Source organism: Babylonia areolata, chromosome 25 (assembly GCF_041734735.1).
Source record: "Babylonia areolata isolate BAREFJ2019XMU chromosome 25, ASM4173473v1, whole genome shotgun sequence".
NCBI classification, from domain to species: Eukaryota; Metazoa; Mollusca; class Gastropoda; order Neogastropoda; family Buccinidae; genus Babylonia; species Babylonia areolata.
The window spans coordinates 16,420,859-16,447,356 of NC_134900.1; the positions used below are offsets into that span (position 1 = coordinate 16,420,859).

Here is a 26,498-nt window from a genome sequence, read left to right on the forward strand (position 1 = left end):
CACCCCCCTGTTCTGCTCTCCCTTCCACCCCCATCTCCTCCACACTCCTACTCTCCATCTCCCCATCTCGCCCTCATCCTTTTCTCCCTCTTCCATCTCCCCACCTCTTACTCTCCCATCCCACCTTCTCCCCACCTCTCTTACTCTCCCATCCCACCTTCTCTCCCCTCTCCTACCAACTGCGCCATCTCCTCCTGTTCTACTCTCCCTCAACCCACCTCTTTCTTCGTCCTACACTCCTTAAGACGTCCTACTCCCCCCCCCTCCCCATCGTCCCACTCTCCCTTCCCCCAGCCCCGTCCTACTCTCCCTCCCCCATGCTCCACTCTCCCTCCCCCCTCTACCACTCTCCCCCCCTCCTCCCTGTCCCCGTCTCCCTTCCCCTCATCTCCCCTCTTGCCCACTCTCCCCCCCCCATCTCCCCCTGTCCTACTCTCCCTCCCCCCATGTCCCCCGTCCTACTCCCCCACCCTATACCCCCATGTAGTACCGCTCATACCAACCTGTCTTACCCTGACTCTGGGTGCCTGGAATGTTCGCACCCTTTGGGACAGAGACGACAGACCAGAAAGGCGCACAGCGCTCATTGCTTGAATGCTAGATCGCTACCAGGTGGACATAGCAGCCCTGAGCGAAACCAGGTTTGCCGGTGAAACCCAGCTGGAGGAAGCTGGAGGGAGCTACACCTTCTACTGCATTGGGAAGGCACCCCAAGAACCTCAGGCGTGGATTTTGCCATACAAACCAAACTTGCACGACATCTTGACAGCCTTCCACGTGGGATAAACGATAGACTGATGACCCTGCGTCTGAAACTGTCCGAGGATCGCTTCGCCAGAGTTATCAGCTGCTATGTCCTGACGATGACCAACCCTGATGACATCAAAGAAGCTTTTTACGAGGAGCTCAGCCGCACCATTTCAGCGGTAGGCAGAAAGGACAGGCTAATTATCCTTGGGGATTTCAATGCCCGCGTCGGCGTGGACTTCTCCTCGTGGCCAAAAGTCCTAGGACAGCACGGCACTGGCAAGTGCAACTCCAACGGACTGCTTTTGCTCTCGCTCTGCGCGCAGCATGGACTGACCATCACCAACACACTCTTCCAACGAGCGGACAAGTACAAGAACATATGGATGCACCCCCGCTCCAAGCAGTGGCACATGCTGGACTATGTGATTGTCCGGCAGAGGGACAGAGGTGATGTTTCCAGTACACGCTGTATAAGAGGAGCAGTCTGTTGGTCGGACCATCGCCTTGCACGCAGTAACATCAGACTTGCACGCAAGCTCCAGCCAGCCAGGCAGAAACCCCCTAGGAAGCTGAACATCCACCGCCTCCCCATCACAAAAGACGTGCTGCATCGCCGGCAAGATCTTCGCCCGCATCATACTGAACAGACTGGTTGACCATGTCTCCAACACTGTCATCCCTGAAGCACAGTGCGGCTTCGCTCAGGCAGGGGAGCATGTGACATGGTGTTTGCCGTACGCCAGATGCAAGAGAAGTGCCGTGAGCAGAACAAGGAGCTCCACGTGGTCTTTGTAGACCTGACTAAGGCCTTCGACACGGTAAACCGCCGTGGTCTGTGGAAGATCCTCCTAAAGTTCGGCTGCCCAGAGACCCTAATCCAGCTGATTGCGTCAACCATGATGGCATGCAGGCGAGAGTACAGGAAAATACTGACATGTCAGATCCGTTCCCTGTGGTAAATGGAGTGAAGCAGGGCTGCGTCCTGGCACCCATACTGTTTTCCATTCTCTTCTCTGCCATGCTGATTGACGCCTTCCAAGACTGTGACCTGGACACCTACATTCAGTTTCGCACAGATGGCAATCTTTTCAACTTGCGGCGACTCCAGGCTAGGTCCAGGGTGTTTGGGGCAATGTTGAGAGAATTCCTCTTCGCTGATGACTGCGCGCTTGCTGCACACACCCATGAGGACATGCAGTTCATTATGGACAGGTTCTCAGCCTCCTGCAGGCGCTTTGGAATCACCATCAGCCTCAGCAAGACCGAGTCCATGTATCAACCAGCTAGCTCACAGAACGCCAGTGCCTGCCCCCAACCTGCAATCAAGATCGATGACACAGAGATCAAGTCAGTCGACAAGTTTTGCTACCTGGGCAGCACCCTATGCAGCAACGGAGCCCTTGATGCAGAAGTGACGCTGCGCATCGCCAAGGCCAGCTCCGCCTTTGGCAGACTCAACAACAAGCTGTGGAACAACAAAGGCATCAGGCTCAGCACCGAAATCAAAACCTACAGAGCTGTTGTGCTGACCACCTTCTTGTACTGTTTTGAAACATGGACGACGTATCGCTGTCACATTCAACAACTTGAGCAGTTTCACCAGAGATGCCTATGAAAGATCTTCGGCATAAAGTGGCAAGACATGGTCTCCAACCTCCAGGTCCTAGAGAGGAGCGGCCTACCCAGCATCGAAAGCCTGCTGATCCAGTGCCAGCTACGCTGGACAGGACACGTTGTCCGCATGACAGACAGCAGGATCCCGAAGACGCTACTGTATGGCCAGCTGAAGGAAGGCCACCGCGAACTTGGAAGACCCTGCAAGCGCTTCAAGGACACCTTGAAGACAAACCTCAAAGCCTGTGACATAGAAATCGCTTCCTGGGAAACTGATGCCCTTGACCGCTCTTGCTGGAGGATGCTGTGCTCTAGTGGCATAAAGACGTTTGAAAACAAGTGAACGCTGGCCATTAAGGGGGAGCGTGAGCGAAGGAAGCAGGGCTCAACTTCTTCCGTTGCAACACCTGTGGGAAGTGCTGCGCATCCAGAATCGGCCTCTTCTCCCATATGAGGACACACACCGACAGATAAGCCTGCCTGCCTACTCATCCGTCGGTCCGACGGGAGACTCCATCATCATCATCATTATGTTCTCCCAGGTCAGCCTTGGTCAGTGACCAGTGGTGGTCTTGTGGTCAGCGACGGTCAGTGGTCAGCAATGGTCATTGATGGTCAGCGGTCATTGGTGGTAGATCTTCAAGTGACCATAACCCCCCCCCCCCCTCCCCCCCGCCCCTCACACACACACATACACATCCCTTTACCCAGGCGGTAGGGGGGGGGGTTCATAATGATTTCCCGAAAGTTTTATCAATTTGCCATCCAAATATATCTGTCTGCCAAAAACGATTTACGGTATGAATATACCAGGGTATGATTAAAAAAGACACTGTTTTTATATTGTCGAGAAAGTGTGTGATCAACAAAAATGATATGTTGTTATTAAAGAAGTGTCCTATTTGACTAAGATTACTGAGGTTTGTAGAGATTCATTTTCACTCAGTCTTTTACTATCAAGAATGACCAGCTAAAATGTACCCTAGCGTTACAGGCATTCTGTTACTGACCTATTTCTTTCCAGTGGTATTTTTCTTTCCAGTTTGAACTCATTCCATAAAGTCCTTCTTGGTTTTCTTTGTAAATTGTGACAAATTACATTGATTAACTTTAAAACCATCATCAATACTGAATCTCATATCGCGGCGAAACAGTGTGAATGTGTGTGTGTGTGTGTGTGTGTGTGTGTGTGTGTGTGTGTGTGTGTGTGTGTGTGTGTATGTGTGTGTGTGTGTGTGTGTGTGGTGTTCACCGAATAATGTATTTACTGTGTGTCAGCGGGATGCACACAACGTATATGTTTGTGTATAAGTGTGTGTGTGCCGGGGCAGAGAGACAGAGAGAGAAAGAGACAGAGACAGACAGAGAGAGAGAGAATAAGAGAGAGAATTAGAGATAGTGACAGAGAGGGGGAGCGATAAAGAAACAGAAAATGAGAGACGGAGAGAGAGAGAGGGAAGAGAGAGAAGAGAGAGAATGAGAGATACAGAGAGAACTCAGAACTGTTTTAATGTACATCGGCCTTGAGAGATGGAGAGAGAGAGAGAGAGAGAGAGACAAAGGGAAGAGAGAGAATTAGAGAGAGACTGACAGAGGGAAGAGATAGAATGAGAGAGAGAGAGAGAGAGAGAGAGAGAGAGAGAGAGAGAGACTGACAGAGGGAAGAGAGAGAATGAGAGAGAGAAAAAACTGACAGAGGGAAGAGAGAGAATGAGACACACACACACACACACACACACACACACACACACAGAGACAGAGACAGAGAGAGAAAGAGAGGCAGAGAGGGGGAGAGACAGAGAAACAGAAAATGAGAGACGAAGACGGTGAGAGAGAGACAGAGAGAGAGAGAAAGAAACTGACAGAATGAGAGAGACAGAGAGAGAGATGCAGAGAGGGGGAGAGACAGAGAAACAGAAAATGCCGAGAGACGGATAGTGAGTGAGAGAGAGAAAGAAAGAGAGAAAAAAACTGACAGAAAGAGAGAGACAGAGAGAGACAGAGAAAGAGAGAGAGAGAGAGAGTGGCAGAGAGGGAAAGAGACAAGAGAAACAGAAAATGAGAGACGAAGTGAGAGAGAGAGAGAGAGAGAGAGAGAGAGAGAGAGAGAGAGAGAGAGAGAGAGAGAGAGAGAGAGAGAGAGAGCGTTTCCCCGCAGATACACTGAGTCGTGATGAAAAAGTCAAAGTCCACTCCACACAACAGCGGGCCCAACACACAAGTCGCTGCTACACTCTGAAGGCGGATGGCTGGTATGAAGAGAACACATAACACATTCATCATTCCACAACACATCTTTGATCAAGCAGAAAGCATTATCAGTCACAAATGTATACAAACATCTGTATTTGACTGTTTTTGGATCTTTGTGAGAGGAGTATCGACACGGGGGAGTATCGACACAGGGGATCGACACGGAGCGACACGGAAACGGAAAAAGTGTCATTGGCTCGCTGTGTACCATGATCTCCGTAACTGAATTTGGGAGTGGGTGTTTGACCCCGACTGGGATTCTTGCCCTGAATTACCCTACACACACACACACACACGCACACACACGTGTGTGTGTCAGTGTGTGTGTGCCGGGTGTATGTGTGTGTGTGTGCATCACTGTGCACTCAAGAACCGGGCCCGACCGTGACTGACCAACCGTGTTGAGTTATGCTGCTGATGTAGTGTAGCGTATATAGATTTGTCTGAACGCAGTGAGGCCTCCTTGATAAAACTGAAACTGCACGTGGGCTCGTCAGTCCACTGAACTTAAGATGTGTAATTTTCAACGGAGTTTCAAAACTCAATATTTCAAGTTAGCGTCGATGTCTTAGTCATGAGTATGGGTGATGTTTCGACTATTGTCAACATGCCCTTTGCATCTTTTGACAAGGCCGACAGAATGTTGTAGGGGCCGTTGCGAACGAGACAAAGGGAATGCCGGCCGGGATGGTGGTCATTTGTCCCCGGCAATCAAACTTTCACGGTTTAACTGAATAATAACCAGTGAGCCTGGCCGCGGGGCCGCGACGGCGTCACGGCCATAGACCGGACCGGGCATACCAATCCGTATCGGCTGCACCATATCTGATTTGTGGTGAAATAAAGACTTGATAAGAAATAGCAGGAAATGAATCACTAATCTGCTTGCCGGTGTCATTAGTAAGAGACAGCAGTGCCAATTCTTTTGATTGGGTGGACTGCAGTGTACTCTCCCGTTTCTCTGAAGTTCGGTAAATCGACACAAGAAAGTCTGGGGACATAACTCTTATTCCGGGCTTGACTAGGAAACAAAAGTGCCTGCACATGTCGTCTGTTCATGGGCAAACGAAGCGCTTTCTTCGGTGTTAAAATTATCAGTAGAACATAAAATGCCGCAGCCAGCATCAAAGAAATCGCTGTTTCAAACAGCCGATGAACCTGTTACAGTGGAGGTATGTATCTTTTTTGCGCAAATTAAGTAGTCACAGTCACACGCTGAGCCAACAGACTCAACACACAACTCAGTACAGTCGTTACTTGCATGCACTCCTAAGTTAAAGTCAAGTTTTTCTATATTGAAATTTGATTAAATGTCGACTAGTAGTCGGGACTTAACTCAACTGGTGGTGAAAGGTTAAGCTGGTTGGTTGCATTGCGAAAAACCCTTATTCATATGTTCTCAGGCAGTTGCTGTTGTTCCCAGTGATAGTCACTGGCATCATTCAATGGTTAAGTTGAAGCCCCCATACTACCACAGTTTTCGTTGTTTGAGGTGGCATTCCGTATTTTTCTCCCCAAAACTGTCAGTACCTTTGGGCAGCCAGTCATGTTTACCTGATGACCTGTATCATGCTGCACAAGACTAGCTACCAGCAGAAGGAGCAGAACATTAACGAACCACCACCCACTTCCCCATTAACCTCCTTGGAGCCATAAAGTGAGAACTCATCTTGCGATACTCCATCCAAAACAGTTGGTGGTGGACTGCAGGAGAGTGATACCAATTGAACCCTGTCCACTTCCATTGCTGATGGAAAGCCAGAGACAAGGCAAGAAGCACAGTATGCTAGCGCTTGACAAGAAATGATATCAGTATTGCACCCTCATCCCCACCCCCAACCTTCCTCATGACCATCACCTATTTCGAGTTAAAAAAAACAACAGGGAGTGACAGTTGGCAATGTTGGCCCACAAGGCGGCACTCCTTATAAGTACTCAGAACAGGAGTTGGTGAGCCTGCATTGGCACAAGCCGCTCCCTCAGGCATTGTCCGTCAGACAAGGATGTGCATTTTTATTGTCGCTCACTCACTGTCAGTGACTCAATGTATGTAGTTTGATTGGTCCATGACCTTTGGTACTTAGGCTCTCATTTCAGTTTCCAAGAATGATGTGGTCCCAGGTTTTCCCCACTTAAAATGACTTGTCTGCAGTTATCATCATTGTAAACTGCCAAATTAGTAAAATTGTGCTGTGCACACGTAAATTGTATTTTTGACAACACACACACACACACACACACACACACACACACACACACACACACACACACACACACACACACACACACACACACACACACACACACATGCATGCATGCATGCATGTACTCATTGACATGCGCGCATACACACATACACACACACATGCACATGCACACACACACACACACACACACACACACACACACACACACACACACACAGATTCATACTGACATGGCTGGGCACACATACTCAGTGCATGTGACATTTAATAGTGCACACACGCACATACACCCATTAACCCATCCTTATCCCCTTTGCCCATGCATACAGTCACATACACACACAAACATATAATGATATATGCATCCACACAAGCTTTCATGCACATTCTCGTTGCTATAATTGAAACTTTTTCTTCTGCTTATTTGTTATACAGCCCATTCAGCAGGCCACAGTGATAGTTATCCAGCCTGGTTCATATAACTTGCGTCTTGGTCGTGCCTCTGATGCCTACCCTGTGACAGTACCTCATTGTATCGCTCGCAGAATCACAGGTCCCAACACTCAGCAGGTTCCATCAGACTGGCTGCTTCGTGAAGAATGCATGGTAATCTGTCTCTTGTATTATGTTTAGGTTGAAAAAACAGAAACCATGTTTGTTATATGATGGTGTGTGTCTAAAGTGTAGTGTGTGTGTTATATTTATGTATTGGTGTATTTATGCATTGGGGGGGAAAAAAGGCCTGTCTATATATATAATTTGTGGTTTGCTTTTCAAGGATTTTGTGAGTGTTTCTATGTGTTAGTGAGAATTTGGGAGTGAGGAGAAGAAACAGAGAGAGAAAGACCAAGAGAGAGAGATTGGGAATGTTTTAATCCTTTTTCTAACTTGAACATAACTAATACTACAGTGATTTTGTTCAAAATCTTTTCACATATGAAACATTACATGATAGTTCTGATGTTTAAAACATGAAGCCTGTGTATCTTTTGAAGTGTGCATTTGCATGCACGTACATCTGTGTAAAGCCCTGACATTTTGCAGCATGCGGAAAGTAACCAGCAGGTGAAAGAAGGGATTCAGGCGGTGGAGGAGCTGCTGTTGTCTCGCCCCACACACACTGGGGAGTATCGTCAACTGGTGCCTGTCAAGCAGGTGAATGATCTGTTGAACATTTTTCTCCAATTTTGTGATGTTATATTGTATTGTGTTATACTACATTATTCTTTATCACAACAGATTTGTGTGAAATTCTGGCTTCTTTTCACTAGGGACTCAGGGAGACTGAGATTTGTGTGAAATTCTGGCTGCTTTTCACTAGGGACTCAGGGAGACTGAGAGTGTCACCCTTTTTTTTCTTTTAGTTTCTGCCTGCAGTTGCTTTCGTTTTCCTATGCAAGTGGATTTTTCTACAGAATTTTGCCATTGACAATCCTTTTGTTGCCGTGTTTTTTTTGTTTTTTGTTGTTGTTGTTTTTCCATGTGCGCTAGTATGGTAAGTGTTGGCTTCTGTTCTGATTATACAGTATTGTAGTATTAGGTATTGTGGAAATAGATAAATGGCTTATTTAGGTATTGTGATGTATGATATGTATGTGTTGTGTGTGATGTTTTTATTTAAAAAAATTTAAACAAATACAGACGTAGATTAGTGTTTGACTTTGAGTGTTTTGGTTGGATTTCTGTGCAAGATTATGCATGTTTTAATCTGTTAGTATTGTACATCAGTTTTTACACTATACAATGCAACTGAGGTTTTTTTGTCAAAAGGTGCTATATAGATTAGATTTATTATTGTTATTAATGTCTTAACTGTGCTGTTGACTGCAGTGTAAGTCAAAGAGTTTTATTATGGAGTGCTCTTTGTCTGTATTCCAGCTTTAATTTTTTTAAATTTTATTCCAACTCCAAGTGATTTTTTGTTGGTGTTGGTCTATGTACAAAATAATTGAGAATCCAGGAAAGAGTGTCAACTTTCATGATGTTTTTATCTGGTATAAGTTACACGAAATCACACTTATGTACGATGGCACTTTGACAGTATTTATTATTATTATTATTATTATTATTATTATCTCTTATTAAAAGAATAGAGGAGGAAGACATTCCTTGGTGACAAATACTTGGTTTTTTGGTTGTTGTGATGTAAATAGTATAGATAACTTCAAACAGTTGACATTGCTTTGTACCGAACACTTTTCCTTCGTTCATGGGCTGCAACTCCCATGTTCACTTGTATCTACACAAGTGGGTACATTTGTGTGACCGTTTTTACTCCGCCATGTAGACAGCCATACTCCGTTTTCAGGGGTGTGCATGCTGGGTATGTTCTTGTTTCCATTACCCACCGAACGCTGACATGGATTACAGGATCTTTAAAGTGCATATTTGATCTTCTGCTTGTGTACACACACAAAGGGGGTTCAGGCACAAGCAGGTCTGCACATATGTTGGCTTGGGAGATCGGAAAAATCTCCACCCTGTACCCACCAAGCGCCATTACCAAGATTCAAACCCAGGACTCTCAGATTGAAAGTCCAACTCTTTAACCACTCGGTTATTGCGCCTGTCGTACTGAATACTTGAATTCTTGGTTGATATATAGATATGTACTTCTAGAAATCAGCTTGACATTGATTGTCTGCTTCCTTGTTTGTTTTCTCCAGCTGGTGGTTCACAACAGCAAGGCCACGGTCGAGAAGTCTGAACGCATCTGTTCCCAGAAATGGACAAATATGGACAGTCATCCCCCCTTTGTGGTTGGGGAGGAGGTAGGTATTCAGACCTCATACTCTGCATTTATAGTGATATATGCAAGTGTGGTATTTGAAATGACACATCCCATAACCAGTGTGATATGATGTACAGGTTATAAATTTTTAAAAAAGAAAAGAAAAAAAAAGCTCTAAGTTTTGAAACAAAATTATGATGATGCTGAAAATATTCAGTGATAAACAAAAACTGTGTGCATTATCTTGTGGTCTGTGCATATAAGTGTGCTGATTTGTACGGTCAGGTAATTTGGTGACTGAACGTCTTAAACTGATGTCGTTTTGTGCGGTGGAAAGTGGGTGAGAAACCAGTATTACAGGGGAGACAATTCGTAAGTTAATCTGTCTTTCTGACTTTGATTGTGTTCGTTTTTCTCATTTTCACACAGTGTCTAGGTTTGGAGTCGGTCTTTAGTCACTGACGCATACAAATTTGAAATGAAAAATCCATGTGAAAGCAAACCAGTCACATGACTCACTGATTTTTCAGAAAGTTGGTCAAGTGAAAAGAACTTTTGTATGTTTCTTTTTTTCTTCTGCAAGATAATTGCAGTTGCAGTTTTTACGCTGAAAATTTTAATTCACAAATTGTCACTGTTATTCTTCTGCGGTTTGACATCTAGCAAAGTTTAGCCAAATTAAAGAAAATACGGAAACTGTTACACAGTATAAAAATGCATGGAATTTGTTTGTGAATAAATTGTGGTTTAAAATTCTTCTGTGTGCTTTTTGTATTGCTTGTATGAATGGTCCCATAAAATCAAAAGGGCATAAGAACACTCTCTTGTGTTTTGTATAAATGGAGTGTTCTGTTCTTTTTTCTATTTTTTTTTCTAGTTATAGCAATTGAGTGTTGTTACTTTATTTATTATTTATTTATCTATTCATTCTTTCTTTTTTTTAACCACTTTCAAACATTAAACAGTTGCTTTTATTCTTTTATATTCCATGTTAATTTTATTCACTGTCATTATTAACAAATGTCTGTATGTCTTAATGTAAAATTTGAATAAAAACTGTTTGAAAAGAACACACAAATTTAGTGTTTTGTGTTATTTTTCAAATACTGGCATCAGCAATCATTGTCTTGTTACACAGCTGCTTTGTATTTGTTTTATATTTTATTTCATGTTCATTTATAATTACTGTCATGATTAACAAATGTCGAAATGTCTACAATGTAAAATTTGAACAGATTTGAATTAAAAAAAAGAAAAAGAAATAAATTAAAAACCCAAACCCAAACCCACAGCAATTTAGTGCTTTGTGTTGTTTAGCAGGTGCTTGCATCACCCATCATTGTCTTGTGTCCTGAGCTACTACTTCAGTGATAAAGTGCCTTTTATTTTATTTCATTATATTTTTTCTACAGATTCCTACTACTGACTGCTATTCAGTGATGCATGTGTGTGTGGGTTCTTTAGGCACTGTACATCAACCCAAAAGACGGCTACCAGCTGAGCTGGCCGATAAAAAGAGGCCGTCTGAATTTGCACAGCAAGGCAGGGGGCTCCATGACGGCAGTGCTGGCGGATCTGGAGAGCATCTGGAGTTCTGTCATCTACAGCCAGCTGCAGATCCCGACCAAGGATCTCAAGGTGGGTCTAAGATCTGCTGCTCTCTTTTCCTTGTCCTGCGGTCAGTGCTTTCCTTTAAACTTGTATCGTCATGGAAACATGAAACAAACGTTCTGTTTTGCATTCATTTCAGCGCTTGGACTGTCCATCATATTTCACTTAACAGCAAACTGAAATAATGAACAGTTTTAGATATAAAAGAAATCTGTTAAACTTTTAAAAAGTAAAATGAATATCTAAACAGGTGTTTGAACAGTGCGAACAGTTATGAATGCACATAGATTTTTGTAATGTTTTGGCAGAAAGAGAAATGTTATGATTCATTATGAGACTGTTATAGTTATGATTGTGTTAGCATCTGGTAAAAAAAATGCATTTTACAGAGATACCTTTTGTTGTTTGTTATAGCAGCATTCCGTGTGCATGCAAAAAAAATTGTTGGGTGTTGAATATAGATGTGGTACACATTATGCCAGCACTGCAAAGTCATTCATTGCACATGAACCTGGCATTGTAGAGGAAAATGCTGAGGTGAAATGAAGTATGTGTTATGGGAGCACTACAGAGCCATTCAGCTAAATGTGGTATGTGTTATGGCAGCACTGCAGAGCCATTTTGCTGAATGTAGTATTGTTATGGTAGCACTACAGAACCATTCTGCTAAATGTGGTATGTGTTATGGTAGCACTGTAAATCCATTCTGTTAAATGTGATATGTGTTATGGCAGCACTACAGAGCCATTCTGTTAAAAGTGGTATGTGGTATGGTAGCACTACAGAGCCATTCTGCTAAATTTGGTTATGTGTAATGGCAGCACTACAGAGCCATTCTGCTGATTCCGGATGTGTACAACCAGAAGCACGTCAAAGCCATGTTTGAGCTGTTGCTGTTCAACATGGGCTTCGAGGCAGTCATTGTGCATCAGGTCAGACTTCAGTGTTATTCCTAGTTAGTTATATTGATTCAGAGATGTGGATTCAGAAATCTGTACATGTATTTTAGCTATTAATCCAAGTTACATGGATTCAAAGCTCTGTGCCTGTATTTTAGCTGTTACTCTTCGTTATGTGGATTCAAACTCTATTTGTATTTTACCTGTTACTCCTGGTTATGTGGATTCAAATTCTGTATCTGTATTTTAGCACTTAAACCTAGTTAATTAGATTCAAACTTTGTACCTGTATTTTAGCTGTTACTCCTAGTTGTATGGATTCAAACTCTGTATCTGTGTTTTAGCTGTTGATCCTAGTTATGTACGTGGATTTAAAATCTGTATTTTAGCTGTTACTCCTAGTTATGTGGATTCAAACTCTGTAACTGTAGTTTAGCTGTTACTCCTAGTTATGTGGATTCAAACTCTGTATCCGTAGTTTAGCTGTTACTCCTAGTTACGTGGATTCAAACTCTGTATCCGTAGTTTAGCTGTTACTCCTAGTTAGTTATGTGGATTCAAAATCTGTATCTGTAGTTTAGCTATTACTCCTAGTTATGTGGATTCAAACTCTGTATCTGTAGTACAGCTGTTACTCTTAGTTATGTGGATTCAAACTCTGTGTCTGTAGTTTAGCTGTTACTCCTAGTTATGTGGATTCAAACTCTGTATCTGTAGTTTAGCTATTACTTCTAGTTATATGGATTCAAAGTCTGTAACTGTAGTTTAGCTGTTACTCCTAGTCATGTGGATTCAAACTCTGTATCTGTAGTTTAGCTGTTACTCCTAGTTATGTGGATTCAAACTCTGTGTCTGTAGTTTAGCTGTTACTCCTAGTTAGTTATGTGGATTCAAAATCTGTGTCTGTAGTTTAGCTATTACTCCTAGTTATGTGGATTCAAAATCTGTATCTGTAGTTTAGCTATTACTCCTAGTTATGTGGATTCAAACTCTGTGTCTGTAGTTTAGCTGTTACTCCTAGTCATGTGGATTCAAACTCTGTATCTGTAGTTTAGCTGTTACTCCTAGTTATGTGGATTCAAAATCTGTATCTGTAGTTTAGCTGTTACTCCTAGTTATGTGGATTCAAACTCTGTATCTGTAGTATAGCTGTTACTCCTAGTTAGTTATGTGGATTCAAACTCTGTATCTGTAGTTTAGCTATTACTCCTAGTTATGTGGATTCAAACTCTGTAACTGTAGTTTAGCTGTTACTCCTAGTTATGTGGATTCAAACTCTGTATCTGTAGTTTAGCTATTACTCCTAGTTATGTGGATTCAAACTCTGTATCTGTAGTTTAGCTGTTACTCCTAGTCATGTGGATTCAAACTCTGTATCTGTAGTTTAGCTGTTACTCCTAGTTAGTTATGTGGATTCAAAATCTGTATCTGTAGTTTAGCTATTACTCCTAGTTATGTGGATTCAAAATCTGTATCTGTAGTTTAGCTATTACTCCTAGTTATGTGGATTCAAACTCTGTGTCTGTAGTTTAGCTGTTACTCCTAGTCATGTGGATTCAAACTCTGTATCTGTAGTATAGCTGTTACTCCTAGTTAGTTATGTGGATTCAAACTCTGTGTCTGTAGTTTAGCTGTTACTCCTAGTTATGTGGATTCAAACTCTGTATCTGTAGTTTAGCTGTTACTCCTAGTTATGTGGATTCAAACTCTTTATCTGTAGTTTAGCTGTTACTCCTAGTTAGTTATGTGGATTCAAACTCTGTATCTGTAGTATAGTTGTTACTTCTAGTTATGTGGATTCAAACTCTGTATCTGTAGTTTAGCTATTACTCCTAGTTATGTGGATTCAAACTCTGTGTCTGTAGTTTAGCTGTTACTTCTATTTATGTGGATTCAAACTCTGTGTCTGTAATATAGCTGTTACTCCTAGTTATGTGGATTCAAACCCTGAATCTGTAGTATAGCTATTACTCCTAGTTATGTGGATTCAAACTCTGAATCTGTAGTATAACTGTTACTCCTTGTTATGTGGACTCAGAGCTCTGCACATGTCTTTTACTTTTAGTTGTTATTCTTATTTACATGGATTCAGATAGCTGTGTGCGTCTGCTCTCTGTGTACATGTATTTTAGCTGTTACTGTTAGTGACTTGGATTCAGAGACTTGTATGTCTCTGCGGTATCCGTATGTGTATTTTGTCTGTTTCACCTAATTGCATGGATTCAAAGAGTTGTATGCCTCTGCTGTATATGTTCATGTATTTTAACAGTTAATCCTAGTTACATGGGTTCAGAGTTGTGTCTCTGCTGTCTGTGTACATGTCTTTCAGCATTGCTCAACATATAGAACTGAGAAGCTCAAACCTCTAGATGTCTGTGGAAAGTACCAGCCACACTTTGAATGTGGAATAGAAGTGTGTGTGTGTGTGTGTGTGTGTGTGTGTGTGTGTGTGTGTGTGTGTGCAAGCTCATATGTTTAATGACTACATGATGAATAAAATTCATTTGTGTTACTTTTACCAAATTGATAAATAGGAGTGGAACAGTGTTTGAGAAAAGTGATGTGGAGAGGTTGATGGTTGTGTCGCAGGAATCGGTGTGTGCCACGTTTGGTGCTGGTCTTCCCAATGCCTGTGTGGTGGATGTAGGTGATCAGAAAACCAGCGTGTGTTGTGTGGATGATGGCATGTCTCAGCATGCAACCAGGTGAGTTCTGTGTGTGTGTGTGTGTGTGTGTGTGTGTGTGGTATATGTGTGTGTGTGTGGTGTGTTTGTGTGTGTGTGTACATCTACATGTACATGTATGTGTGTTGTGTATGTGTATGTGGTGTGTGTGTGTGTGTGTGTGTGTGTGCATGGTATCAGGTGAGTGTGATTAAGACAGAGTTAGATCAAATGTGTGTGTGTGATGCCATTCCATGTACCAATGTAGTGGTGATAGTTTACACAAAACTGTTGAAATCAAGTTCCTGCACTGTTAAGATTTTGTGTCACAGAAGTACTAATGAATTGATTTATTTATGTTCATAGACCATTCATGGCCCGTATCACAATGGAAAATCTGTAGTCAACTCATCCAGTTCCTGCATTTGCTCATGGGTTGCCAGATACTCGTGAGCAGTTTTTCTTCACTAATGTGCCTATCTGTTTATAAAAGAGTATGTATACACGTTTGTAAACATAATGTGTGTTTGTGTGTGTGTGTGTAAATTTCCAGATGGATGAATAAGATGTGTTGTATTGTATCACACATATTTTCGTATGCCATTAGATTTTGTAGAGCTCTGCAACTTAAGACAATATTTCTATGGACTGTAGTGTTTGAAATATCCCCAGAATATACATGGATATGCATTTTTGTTTACTGGGTCAATTTATTATTTTTAAGGTATGGATAGATGAAAGTTTTGATATGTTGTGAGGAAAATCATGTTGGAATATGGAAGATTTGTGAAAGTTTTGACATATTGTTTGCAGAATCACAATGGAATACGGAGGCAGCGACATTACACGATGTCTGTACAACTTGTTGAAACGCAGTGGTGCTCATCTACCTGAGATGAAGCTGAGCGATGCTGTTGGCATTCTTCAGCTGCAGGAAATCAAGGAGGCTTTCTGCCACATGGACCAGGTGTGGATTTTATGGCACTGCATTCCTTGTCTGTATTCTGTGGATTAACATCTGTTTCTTCTGTGCGTGTTTGTGTGGGGGGTGTGGGGGTGTTTGTGTGTGTGTGTGTGTGTGTGTGTGTGTGTTTGTGATAATGTGAGTTTGTGTGTTTGTGTGTGTTTCATAAGGTGTGTTTGTTTGTTTTGTGTCTGACTGATGTGTTATTGTAAAATGCTTTGAGAGATTTGAAAGCGCAATATAAATGTACTATTATCATTGTTGTTTCAGTTTTGTTGTTATTTCAGCAGTGTTGTTTATAATCATAAGAGCCGTAAAGTTGTATTAGAATAATTTTGAAATCTGTTTGTCAGTAAGTGTTTGTTTCTTGTCATGGTTTCCCTATGTTTGTTTGGTTTGTGAGCGTAGTTTGTGTGCATGTGTGTTTATTGTTGAAATAAAAAGTTTGAGTTGTGATTAAAAAGTGTATCAGATCTTATAACATTTCCAAGTAAGAGCATTCAGTAGTGAGAAATGGTCTGTTTGTGATGATACGTTAATAGATTTTTCCATTCTCTCTTGTTTTTATATTGAAATGTAACCTTGGCCAAATGAATAGTGGTTTTGGACAAGTGTAATACTGCATTTAACAAATGTAGCAGCAAAAGTAAATTTGAACTCCATTCCGTATAGTCACTGCTTGTATTAAAGGGACGGATACTTCCAGTTTTGTTGTGTAATGAAAGTGAAAACTGTTGTTGGTGTCACTTGTGGCATGAAGATAATACAAAGTGACAAACACTTTGATGTTATTACATGGTGACAATAAAACTTGTTGGCGTCACTTATTATTATGACATTGTGCTGAAACATTAAATGATGATGATAAGGATACTTATATGGTACCTATCCATGGTCCGAGACCAAGCTCTAAATGCTTTACAAACATGGAGTCATTTGCACTACAGGCTGCATTTGGGTGCTCATCACTCGTTTCCTGTGTCATTCAGTCCGGTTTCTGTCACACACATACACACACTCACTCACTCAGACATGTAACTTTTTACATGTATGACCATTTATTTATTTACCCCACCATGTAGGCAGCCATACTCCATTTTGGTGGTGTGCATGCTGGGTATGTACTTGTTTCTATAACCCACCGTACGCTGACATGGATTTCAGGATCTGTAACGTGCTCATTTGATCTTATGCTTGTGTAGACACACAAAGGGGGTTCAGACACAAGCAGGTCTGCACATATGTTGACATGGGAGATCGGAAAAATCTCCACCCTTTACCCACCAGGCGCCGTTACCAAGATTCGAGCTGGGGACCCTCACATTGAAGGTCCAGTGCTTTAACCACTCGGCTATTGCGCCTGTCAGAACTGCACATTTAAAAAAACGTTGCCATGTCTTTTCAGGACCGTCTAGGAATCCGTCCCCATGTGATCCAGATCAAGCTTCCACAGCAGAACATCATGAAGTACGGCCTGCGGCTGGGGGACGAAATGATCGTGGCCGCTCTGTCCATCTTTAAGCCGGAAGCCTTCGGCCTGCAAGGTTCTCACCTCACCCGCACCCAGCTGAGGGGTGAGAGTGACCCTGAGGATCCCCACGACCATGACTATCTGCGCAGGACGGCTCGACAGTCAGGGGTCAGTTTTTTTCAGTTTCAATTTCTCAAGGAGGCGTCGATGCGTTTGGACAAATCTGTTACGCTGCTCCACATCTGCTTGGCAGATGCCAGACTAGTAGTGTAATCCAATGCACTAGTTTGGCCTTAATATGTATTTGTATACCTGTCTGAGTGGACTTCAACAGAATTTTGCCACAGGACAACACTTACATTGCCATGGGTTCTTTTTCAGTGCGCCAAGTGGATGTTGTACATGGGACCTAGGTTAATCATTTCATCCATATGACTAGATGCTTAGTTAGATTTTCCAAACTTGGAAAGACGTGGATTCAAACCCAGACCCTCACAGACACAGTACTGGCAGATAAGTGTCCATTCTGCCAGCCCCGTTGTGTTAAAGTACCAGCCATTGTGGTTCACACCGCAGCCTGATGACTAGGAGCATGTGGGCTTGAGCCACATCAGAGATGGTGGCTTTTGTTGACCAACTCTCCAGGTGTCTGCATCTTTCAGCCTGGTTGACGCTGAGATATTTGATATTCCTAGTCAGGCACATTACCACTGGGCCACCTGATTCAAGTCTAATGGAACAACTGGTTATTGTGTGTGTGTGTGTGTGTGTGTGTGTGTGAAGGGCATTTATTGCGAGTGTTTATGTTTGTGTGTGTGTGTGTGTGTGTGTGATTGTTCATATCTGCAGTTTTTTGTACATGTATTGTCTTGATGTATAAATACACATATACGTGTTTTTTTCATGTGCAGAGGTCTGTTATTAAGCACTATAGTGTACGTATTGTTTCATGTGAGGCGCTTAGAGCCCCTGGGCAGTTTGCGCCATATAAGTACTATCTATAATTATTATTATCACTGTCACCTGGTTTGACACTATCTATAATTATCGTTATCATTACTGTCACCCTTGTCTGACATTACAGGGAGGGAGGCTAAAGAAAGACGCGGCAAACGCCAACAGAGAGGCGGACACTAGTCTCGGGAATTTGGACGACCTTCCGCCAGCAGCCATGGAAGACGACTCCAACGACATTCCCGACAGTCTGACGAACGCAGAGTCTGGGGCCAAGACCAGCAGGAAGGAGGAGGAAGAGGAGGAGGAGGAGATCATGGAGGAGGAGGGGGACACGAGTATACTGCAGCTGATGGGCATTGACCAGGCCATACTGCACAGTATAGACAAGTGTGGTGAGTGTATATCACTATGACAGGAAGTGTAGAGTACTGCCTTGTCACGTATTCCCAAACCTAAGTGGATCTCCATAACAGCATAGTCATCACCGTCATCATCATTTTCGCCGTCATCCTCTTCTTCATTATCAATATGAAAAAGAAAAGCCCCAAATTATTTAGCCTTTCATGTCCTGCTGTAGTGGTGATCTCAGTGGTGATACCCCTCCAGTTCTGCATTTGGGTTGAGTCTTGTCAAGGCCTTCAGCGTTGGCACATTCATGGGGGACTGCAGTTGGAAGGACATGGTGGCGGTCTCCTCTCTGGGGGAGACGCTCACTCAGTCTGGTTCCATGATTGAGCTATTATTATCGTCAGTAAGGGGCTCAGTAGGAGGTGTCCTAAGGCTGTTGAATCAGAACAGGCATTACCAAACACCACCAAAGTGACTCAGCAGCGATGCAGGGTCTCCTCTGGTGTGTGGCCTCCTGGCGACTCAACATCGATGGTTCCATATGGACTATCGGCACTGGGACTGTGATAGATATACCTGGGTGTGGCTGTGTATGGGGGGCTTGGAATAAGCAGCATGGGAGTAATGCCTCTGAAACTGTGCAGATGAGAGGGCAGTGTATTTTGCACAGTATAGATAAGTGTGGTGAATGTATACTGCAAAGTATAGATAAGTGAGTGATTGTTTACTGCACAATATATATATATATATATGTGGTGAGTGTATTCTGCACAGTTTAGGTAAGTGCAGCAGTGTATACTGTACAATATAGATAAATGTGGTGAGTGTATACTGCACAGTATAGATAGTGTAGTGAGTGTATACTGACAGTTTAGATAAGTGTGGTGAGTGTTTTCTGCACAGTATAGATAAGTGTGGTGAGTGTTTACTGCACAGTATAGATAAGTGTGGTGAGTGTATACTGCACAGTATTGATAAGTGTGGTGAGTGTATACTACACAATATAGATAAGTGTGGTGAGTGTATACTGCACAGTATAGATAAGTATGGTGAGTGTATGCTGCACAGTATAGATAAGTGTGGTGAGTGTATACTGCACAGTATAGATAAGTGTGGTGAGTGTATACTGCACAGTATAGATGAGTGTGGTGAGTGTATACTGCACAGTATAGATAATTGTGGTGAGTGTATGCTGCACAGTATAGATAAGTATGGTGAGTGTATACTGCACAGTATAGATAAGTATGGTGAGTGTATACTGCACAGTATATATATAAGAGTGGTTAGTGAATATTGCACAGTTTAGATAAGTGTGGTGAGTGTCTACTGCACAGTATAGATAAGTGTGGTGAGTGTCTACTGCACAGTATAGATAAGTGTGGTGAGTGTATGCTGCACAGTATAGATAAGTGTGGTGAGTGTATACTGCACAGTATAGATAAGTGTGGTGAGTGTATACTGCACAGTTTAGATAAGTGTGGTGAGTGTATACTGCACAGTATAGATAAGTGTGGTGAGTGTCTACTGCACAGTATAGATAAGTGTGGTGAGTGTATACTGCACAGTATAGATAAGTGTGGTGAGTGTATACTGCACAGTATAGATAAGTGTGGTGAGTGTATGCTGCACAATTTAGATAAATGTGGTGAGTATTTACTGCACAGTTCAGATAAGTGTGGTGCACAGTTTAGATAAGTGTGGTGCACAGTTCAGATAAGTGTGGTGCACAGTTTAGATAAGTGTGGTGCACAGTTCAGATAAGTGTGGTGCACAGTTCAGATAAGTGTGGTGCACAGTTTAGATAAGTGTGGTGAATGTATACTGCACAGTATTGATAAGTGTGGTGAATGTATACTGCACAGTATTGATAAGTGTGGTGAATGTATGCTGCACAGTTTAGATAAGTGTGGTGAGTGTATACTGCACAGTATTGATAAGTGTGGTGAGTGTATACTGCATAGTTTAGATAAGTGTGGTGAGTGTATACTGCACAGTTTAGGTAAGTGTGGTGAATGTATGCTGCACAGTTTAGATAAGTGTGGTGAATGTATACTGCACAGTTTAGATAAGTGTGGTGAGTGTTTGCTGCACAGTTTAGATAAGTGTGGTGAGTGCATACTGCATAGTGTAGGTGAATGTGGTGAGTGTATACTGCACAGTGTAGATAAGTGTGGTGAGTGTTTCACTTCATTCCATCCTTGAGGAAGTGTCCACACATGCCAAGTATCTAGCCTCCAAAGTCAGAATGGTGGCTACCAAGAAAAGGTTATACATGAAATTGCCCACTTGTGGTTGTAGTAATAGGTGAACATGGGAGTTGGAGCATGTGAATCTTCTGCATTAGCAGCAGTTTTCAAAGGGTTTTTGTTGGTTTTGTTTTTTGTGGGTTTTTTTGCTTTTTGTTTTTTCCAAATCAGCAATAAGATACACCAGCCTTCAAAAGAGGGTCGCAGGACTCATTCTGAGAAAAATGTAAGAGTGATCACATTGCACCACTTCTGAAAGAGCTGCACTGGTTACCAGTTAAGTTCCGCAGTCAGTACAAAGTGGCAGTTATTGCCCACTGCCATTCTGAGGGGACAGTTCAACCTTACCTGTCTAAAGCACTCCTCACACACAAGACTTTGTGTTCCCTCTGGTCCTCAGGGGAAAAACTTCTGACAGTACCCAAAATGAACTTAGTCTTTCGGCTATCACAGTTTTAGTTTTGTGTTTGCACTGTTTGGAACCGAATTGACATTCGGATGAGACGATAAACTGAGGTCCCGTGTGCACCATGCACTTAGCGCATGTAAAAGAACCCACAGCAACAAAAGGGTTGTTCCTGGCAAAATTCTGTAGAAACATCTACTTTGATAGGAAAAACAAATAAAACTGCATGCATGAAAAAATACAAAAAAATGGGTGGTGCTGTCATGTTGCAACGCGCTCTCCCTGGGGAGAACAACCCGAATTTCACATAGAGAAATCTGTTGTGATAAAAAAGAGAAATATGAAATACGAATTTGCTGCACCAATCAAAATACCCTCTGTTCAGATTCCAACTAAAATCTCACTTGTTCTGTGAGGTGTTTTTGTGATTTTAAAATTTTTTCTCCACTGTTAATTTGAGCTGTGTTTGCCCATGGGTGTGAGTGTGGATGGTTCAGTGTGGTTAGTTATTTTTGGGTGTGGCTGCAAGTGAATGGATGGTTGCCAGCATACTGAGTCTAAGTTTACTTTGAGAAATGCTTTATACAATTGCCATTCATTATCAAGGAAATGGCATTTGATTAGCAAGCAGAAGGCAGACTAATAGTGAGACGTCTCATCACTGAGGTGCCGCAAATTTTGGCCAACCAGAGCAAATCAACAGGCCTAGTTTGCATCATTTTGACATGGTACAGTATATGACAGCAAAATTATTGTTATAGATTGGGGTGTCCTTCAAACAAACGAAAAGAAGAGGAAGAAATTATTATTATTATTATTGTATAATAGTCAGTCCTGTCTGACTATGACCATCAGAACAGCAGAGAAGGCAACTGCTGTCCCGACTACCTGGGCCAGAATTTGATTATAGCGGAGAGTGTCTTGCCCAAGTTACATCACCACTCTCTGAGTGTCAGGACAGTTGGGGTTGGGATGGTTCCCAAAGGCCAACTAGCCACCAAGGTTGCAGCACTAAGAGCCAGTGCAACTTTGCCTCCTAGTTTGAGAGTCATTGCCCTTCACAAAAGACTAAGCTGTAAATCTTTTTCCCATCGCAGTGGAGGAACCATTGATATTATTATTATTCATAGAATAATAGAATATCCATGCTTTTTGGAACTATTGATGTTATTATTCATGGAATAATAAAATATCCATGGTTTTTTTTTTCAGGGGTGGGGGAGGGGTTGTTTAGTAGAAAAGATGTCATGTTAGCATCTGTGTGACGTGCAGACGGGGAAGAAATGAAGCGGCGGATGTACAGCACCATCCTGCTGGTGGGGGGTGGGCTGAGCATGGAGGGGGCGCACACCTGGCTGCAGTACCAGGTGTGGATGAACATGCCCCCCCACTACCGCTCCTCCCTGGAGACCATGGACGTCATCACCAGACCCAAGGTGGGCCACTCTGCCTTCCTTCCTTCCTTTGTATTGTGTGCCCCCCTTCCTTTGTATTGTGTGTGTAGGGAGGGGGGCGGTGGGGGGGGGGGACATGATTGATTGGTTGATGTGGATACATATATAGCGCCTGTTGAAATAGGTACATGTTATATAGCACCTATTTATATGGACACTTAAAAGTTATATAGCGCCTGTTGATGTGAATACTTAAATGTTATATAGTGCCTGTTGATGTGGATACTTATATGTTATATAGCACCTCTCGAGGTTAATACCTATATATATGTTATATTGCGCCTGTTGATTTTGATACATAATTGTTATATAGCGCCTGTTGATGTGGATACTTAAATGTTATATAGCACCTGTTGATGTGGATACTTAAATGTTATATAGCACCTGTTGATGTGGATACTTAAATGTTATATAGCGCCTGCTGATGTGGATACTTACATGTCATGTAGGGCCTGCTGATGTGGATACTAAAATGTCACACAGCACCTGTTGATGTGGATACTTAAATGTTATATAGCACCTTTTGATGTGGATACTTAAATGCTATATAGCATCTGTATAGCATCTGTTGATGTGGATACTTAAATGCTATATAGCACCCGTTGATGTGGATACTTAAATGCTATATAGCACCCGTTGATGTGGATAATAAAATGTCACACAGCACCTGTTGATGTGGATACTTAAATGTTATATAGCACCTGTTGATGTGGATACTTAAATGCTATATAGCACCCGTTGATGTGGATAATAAAATGTTACATAGCACCTATTTACAGGTATATGTATGTGTTAAATTGCATCTGTTGAGGCTGATACTTATATGTTATATAATGTATATTGACATGGGTGCTTATATTGTAATGCACCTGATGACATGCCTCCTTGTATGTTATTTAGCGCTTATTGACATGGATACTTACATGTTGTACAGCGCCTATTGAGACTGATACTTGTATGTAACATTATATAATACCTATTGATATGGATGCTTGTGGGTTATGTAGCATCTGTCAACATGGATACTATATGTTTTGTGGCACCCCTGTCCCCCAGTCATAGACCAAGTTTTGAGCACTTTACAAACATGGAGTCATTCACACAACAGGCTGCTTATCTAGGTAGTGCAGACCGAGAGCTGCAGTTATATGCCTAGAAGATGTGGTGTGTATGGTGGATATTGACACCGTGCCGCCTCTTTTAGAAAGTGAAAATTGTATATGTGTGTGTGTGATGTGTGTGTGTGAATGTGTGTGTGTGTGTGAATGTGTGTGTGTGAATGTCAGGACATGGAGCCGAGTGTGGTGAGCTGGAAGGGGGCGTCCATCCTGGCCTGTCTGGACAGCTGTCAGGAGCTGTGGATCCACCAGCAGGAGTACCGGCAGGCCAGCGTCAGACTGCTCCGGGAACGCTCCCCCTTCGACTGGTGACGGCCCCACCCACCAGCCTTCACCCGTCACCGTTCGTGTTCAGTCTGATTGTTGATAGTGCTGTCACTGTTGACAATGTTTGATGGTACTTTGTCAGTTGACGTTGCTGTCCAATGCTTGACAATGCTGTCACAGTTGACACTGCTATCACAGTTGAGTCCTTGACAATACTTGACAGTTGCTAGTACTTGGCGGTAGACAATGCTGTCACTGTTGACAGTACTTTTCGAGTGACAACAATACTTGACAGTACTGGACAGTTGACAGTGCGGTCACTGTTGACAGTGCTGGACAGTTAAGTTCTTCAATACTTGACAGTATTTGAAAGTTAACTCACTCCGGACAAATAGTTCTCTCCCTTGTTTTTCCCTACAGACGACCCATTTGTTTGGTGACAGTTGATTCAGGTCACAAAAACTGATTTTCTTCTTTTTCTGTGAAAAAAATGGTCTGACCAAGCAATAAACTTAATGTTATAGACATGAGAAAAGGTTTTGAAAATCTAACTTACTTTACGATGGGGATTTTTATTTTCACATTTCATTTTTTGAGGAACATGTCAGTAGGTGTTGGTAAGAGACCACACAGCAGCTGATGTCACTATCATCTCTCCATGTCATTTTGCTGTGTTGCTTAACCCTTTTGCTGCCAGGAAAATAAAATTAAGTGAAATCTATTTGCCAGGGTTTTTTCCACAAAAAAAAACAGGTATAAATTTTCCAAAAATTCTGTGCTCTTTGTTATTGGAGAAAGACCCATAGAAGTATATATTTTCTGAAAGGCAAATGAATAAAGAATACAAAACACATGCTGTTTTCCCATTTTATATATTTTTAGTGACATGCTGTTATTTTGAAAACAGTGTTTTGTTTTTTGTCACATTTTCAACTTGTTCATTACAAACATTAGTCAGGTAATTTGCACAAAAATATATTTTCTGGACAAATGGATAGCTGCAAACACAAAATCACACTAGAACAACCACAATATATATATATATATATATTTAAGAGATAGATACACAATGCATTGTGACTTCTCCAAGTGATAATATGGATGTGAGGCCACGCCTCCCTCAGTCTCCGCCCCCCTCCTCTTCATCCCTCTCACACGGTCACTTGATCCAGTTCTCATCTGACCGCGTTGGCTGCGTGCCAAGAATATCGCTCACACTGTGTCCAGCTAATAAATCGGTCATGTTCTGTTGTCTGCTAACATCTATACAGCCGGCATCACTCACTGATAGTCGCATCTTGGCCACTCTTGATTGCTCCCTTTATTTTCTATCAAATCGTCCTATAAATGTTCATCACTGTCTTTTCCTTCGAATTTACGCTTCAATTCTTGCTGAGCATCAGCTAAAGAAAGCAATCTTGGTTGATTTAGTTTGTCACAATCGCATGTCTTGTGCACGGCATGAGTCGGACATTTTGTTGAGCGAGCGAGGAAAGAAGTCAGGCAAACACTGGGACAGTGACCCAACCAAAACGTTCAAATAAAGGACTGCTTCATGAGTGTGGGGTTTCTAGCTATGAATAGAATCTAGAAAGATTCCCCAGGCTAAAGCTACCACTATTTTTGTCAACGAAGTGAATGCAAACCAGGGAAAAGTCGGAATATTTCGATGAGTTATCTCGTCATTGTGGCACTGAAGCATACATGCTTAACATGACGAGTTATCTCGTCATATAGGCAGCCTAGGGGTAAAAAGATATGTCGGGATCATCACAATAGATTATTACTAATAATGTTAGGTATCTGGTTAGAGTTGCAGCATCATTGCAGTCACGATGCATTAAAAAGTTTGCAGACAGCATGAAGTGTTTGGTTTTGAGATGAAACGAAGAGTGAATTGGAAATTTATTGTTTTCAGCCATTGGCATCTTATTGAAATATGTTGCACAGCTGTTGTCTGCATGTATTTTACTTTTGTGTGGGTATGACTCCATGCTCTGGACACTTTGAGTGTCACACTGAGTGGTTGAATGTGAACCATATGTGTTTATGTCCTTTAGCGTGTGAGAGTACCAAAGTGTGTGTATGTCTGTCATGGTGTGTGTATTTGTGTGAAAATGTGAATCCCGTCATCAAAACTGAAACTGTGTGTGTATTGCTGATGAGTGCTGAAAATTGTATGTAACATTTTTAATAAATTTGAAAATCCTGAACATACTACTATCATTTGTTTTTGCTGTTGTATATGTGAGGTTGTCCATCCATAAGACGTAGTTGCATTGTACCGCACAGGGGCCCAGTACATCTGTCTTCGGATTTTTTTTTTTTTTTTTCTCCGATCTGAGTTCCCCCTCTCATAGGTGATCTGCCAGTCAAGACTGAAGAACATCACCTGCCCTTGTTTTTCCTCAGGGTTGACTCCCAAAGCCTGTTCCCAGCTGCAAGGCAACATAGGTTTGGAATCAGGGTATTCTTTCCCCAAGATGGACTGCATCCCCAGGCTGACAAGCGCCATCTACTCGAAGCACTAGTTTTAAGG

General features: G+C 42.3%; 1 protein-coding gene across 1 annotated transcript; it reads left to right on the forward strand.

Moving 5' to 3' along the window:
• The first annotated feature begins 4,652 nt into the window (after nt 1-4,652).
• On the forward strand, nt 4,653-26,172 carry LOC143299794 (actin-related protein 8-like). The gene is made up of 12 exons (XM_076613229.1): nt 4,653-5,789; nt 7,260-7,430; nt 7,869-7,979; nt 9,491-9,595; nt 11,020-11,193; nt 11,988-12,098; nt 14,655-14,770; nt 15,542-15,695; nt 17,098-17,331; nt 18,248-18,512; nt 22,393-22,556; nt 23,861-26,172. The coding sequence occupies exons 1-12, from the start codon at nt 5,727-5,729 to the stop codon at nt 24,002-24,004; spliced, it is 1,812 nt and encodes a 603-aa protein (XP_076469344.1). The 5' UTR covers nt 4,653-5,726; the 3' UTR covers nt 24,005-26,172.
• Nucleotides 26,173-26,498: the final 326 nt, after the last annotated feature.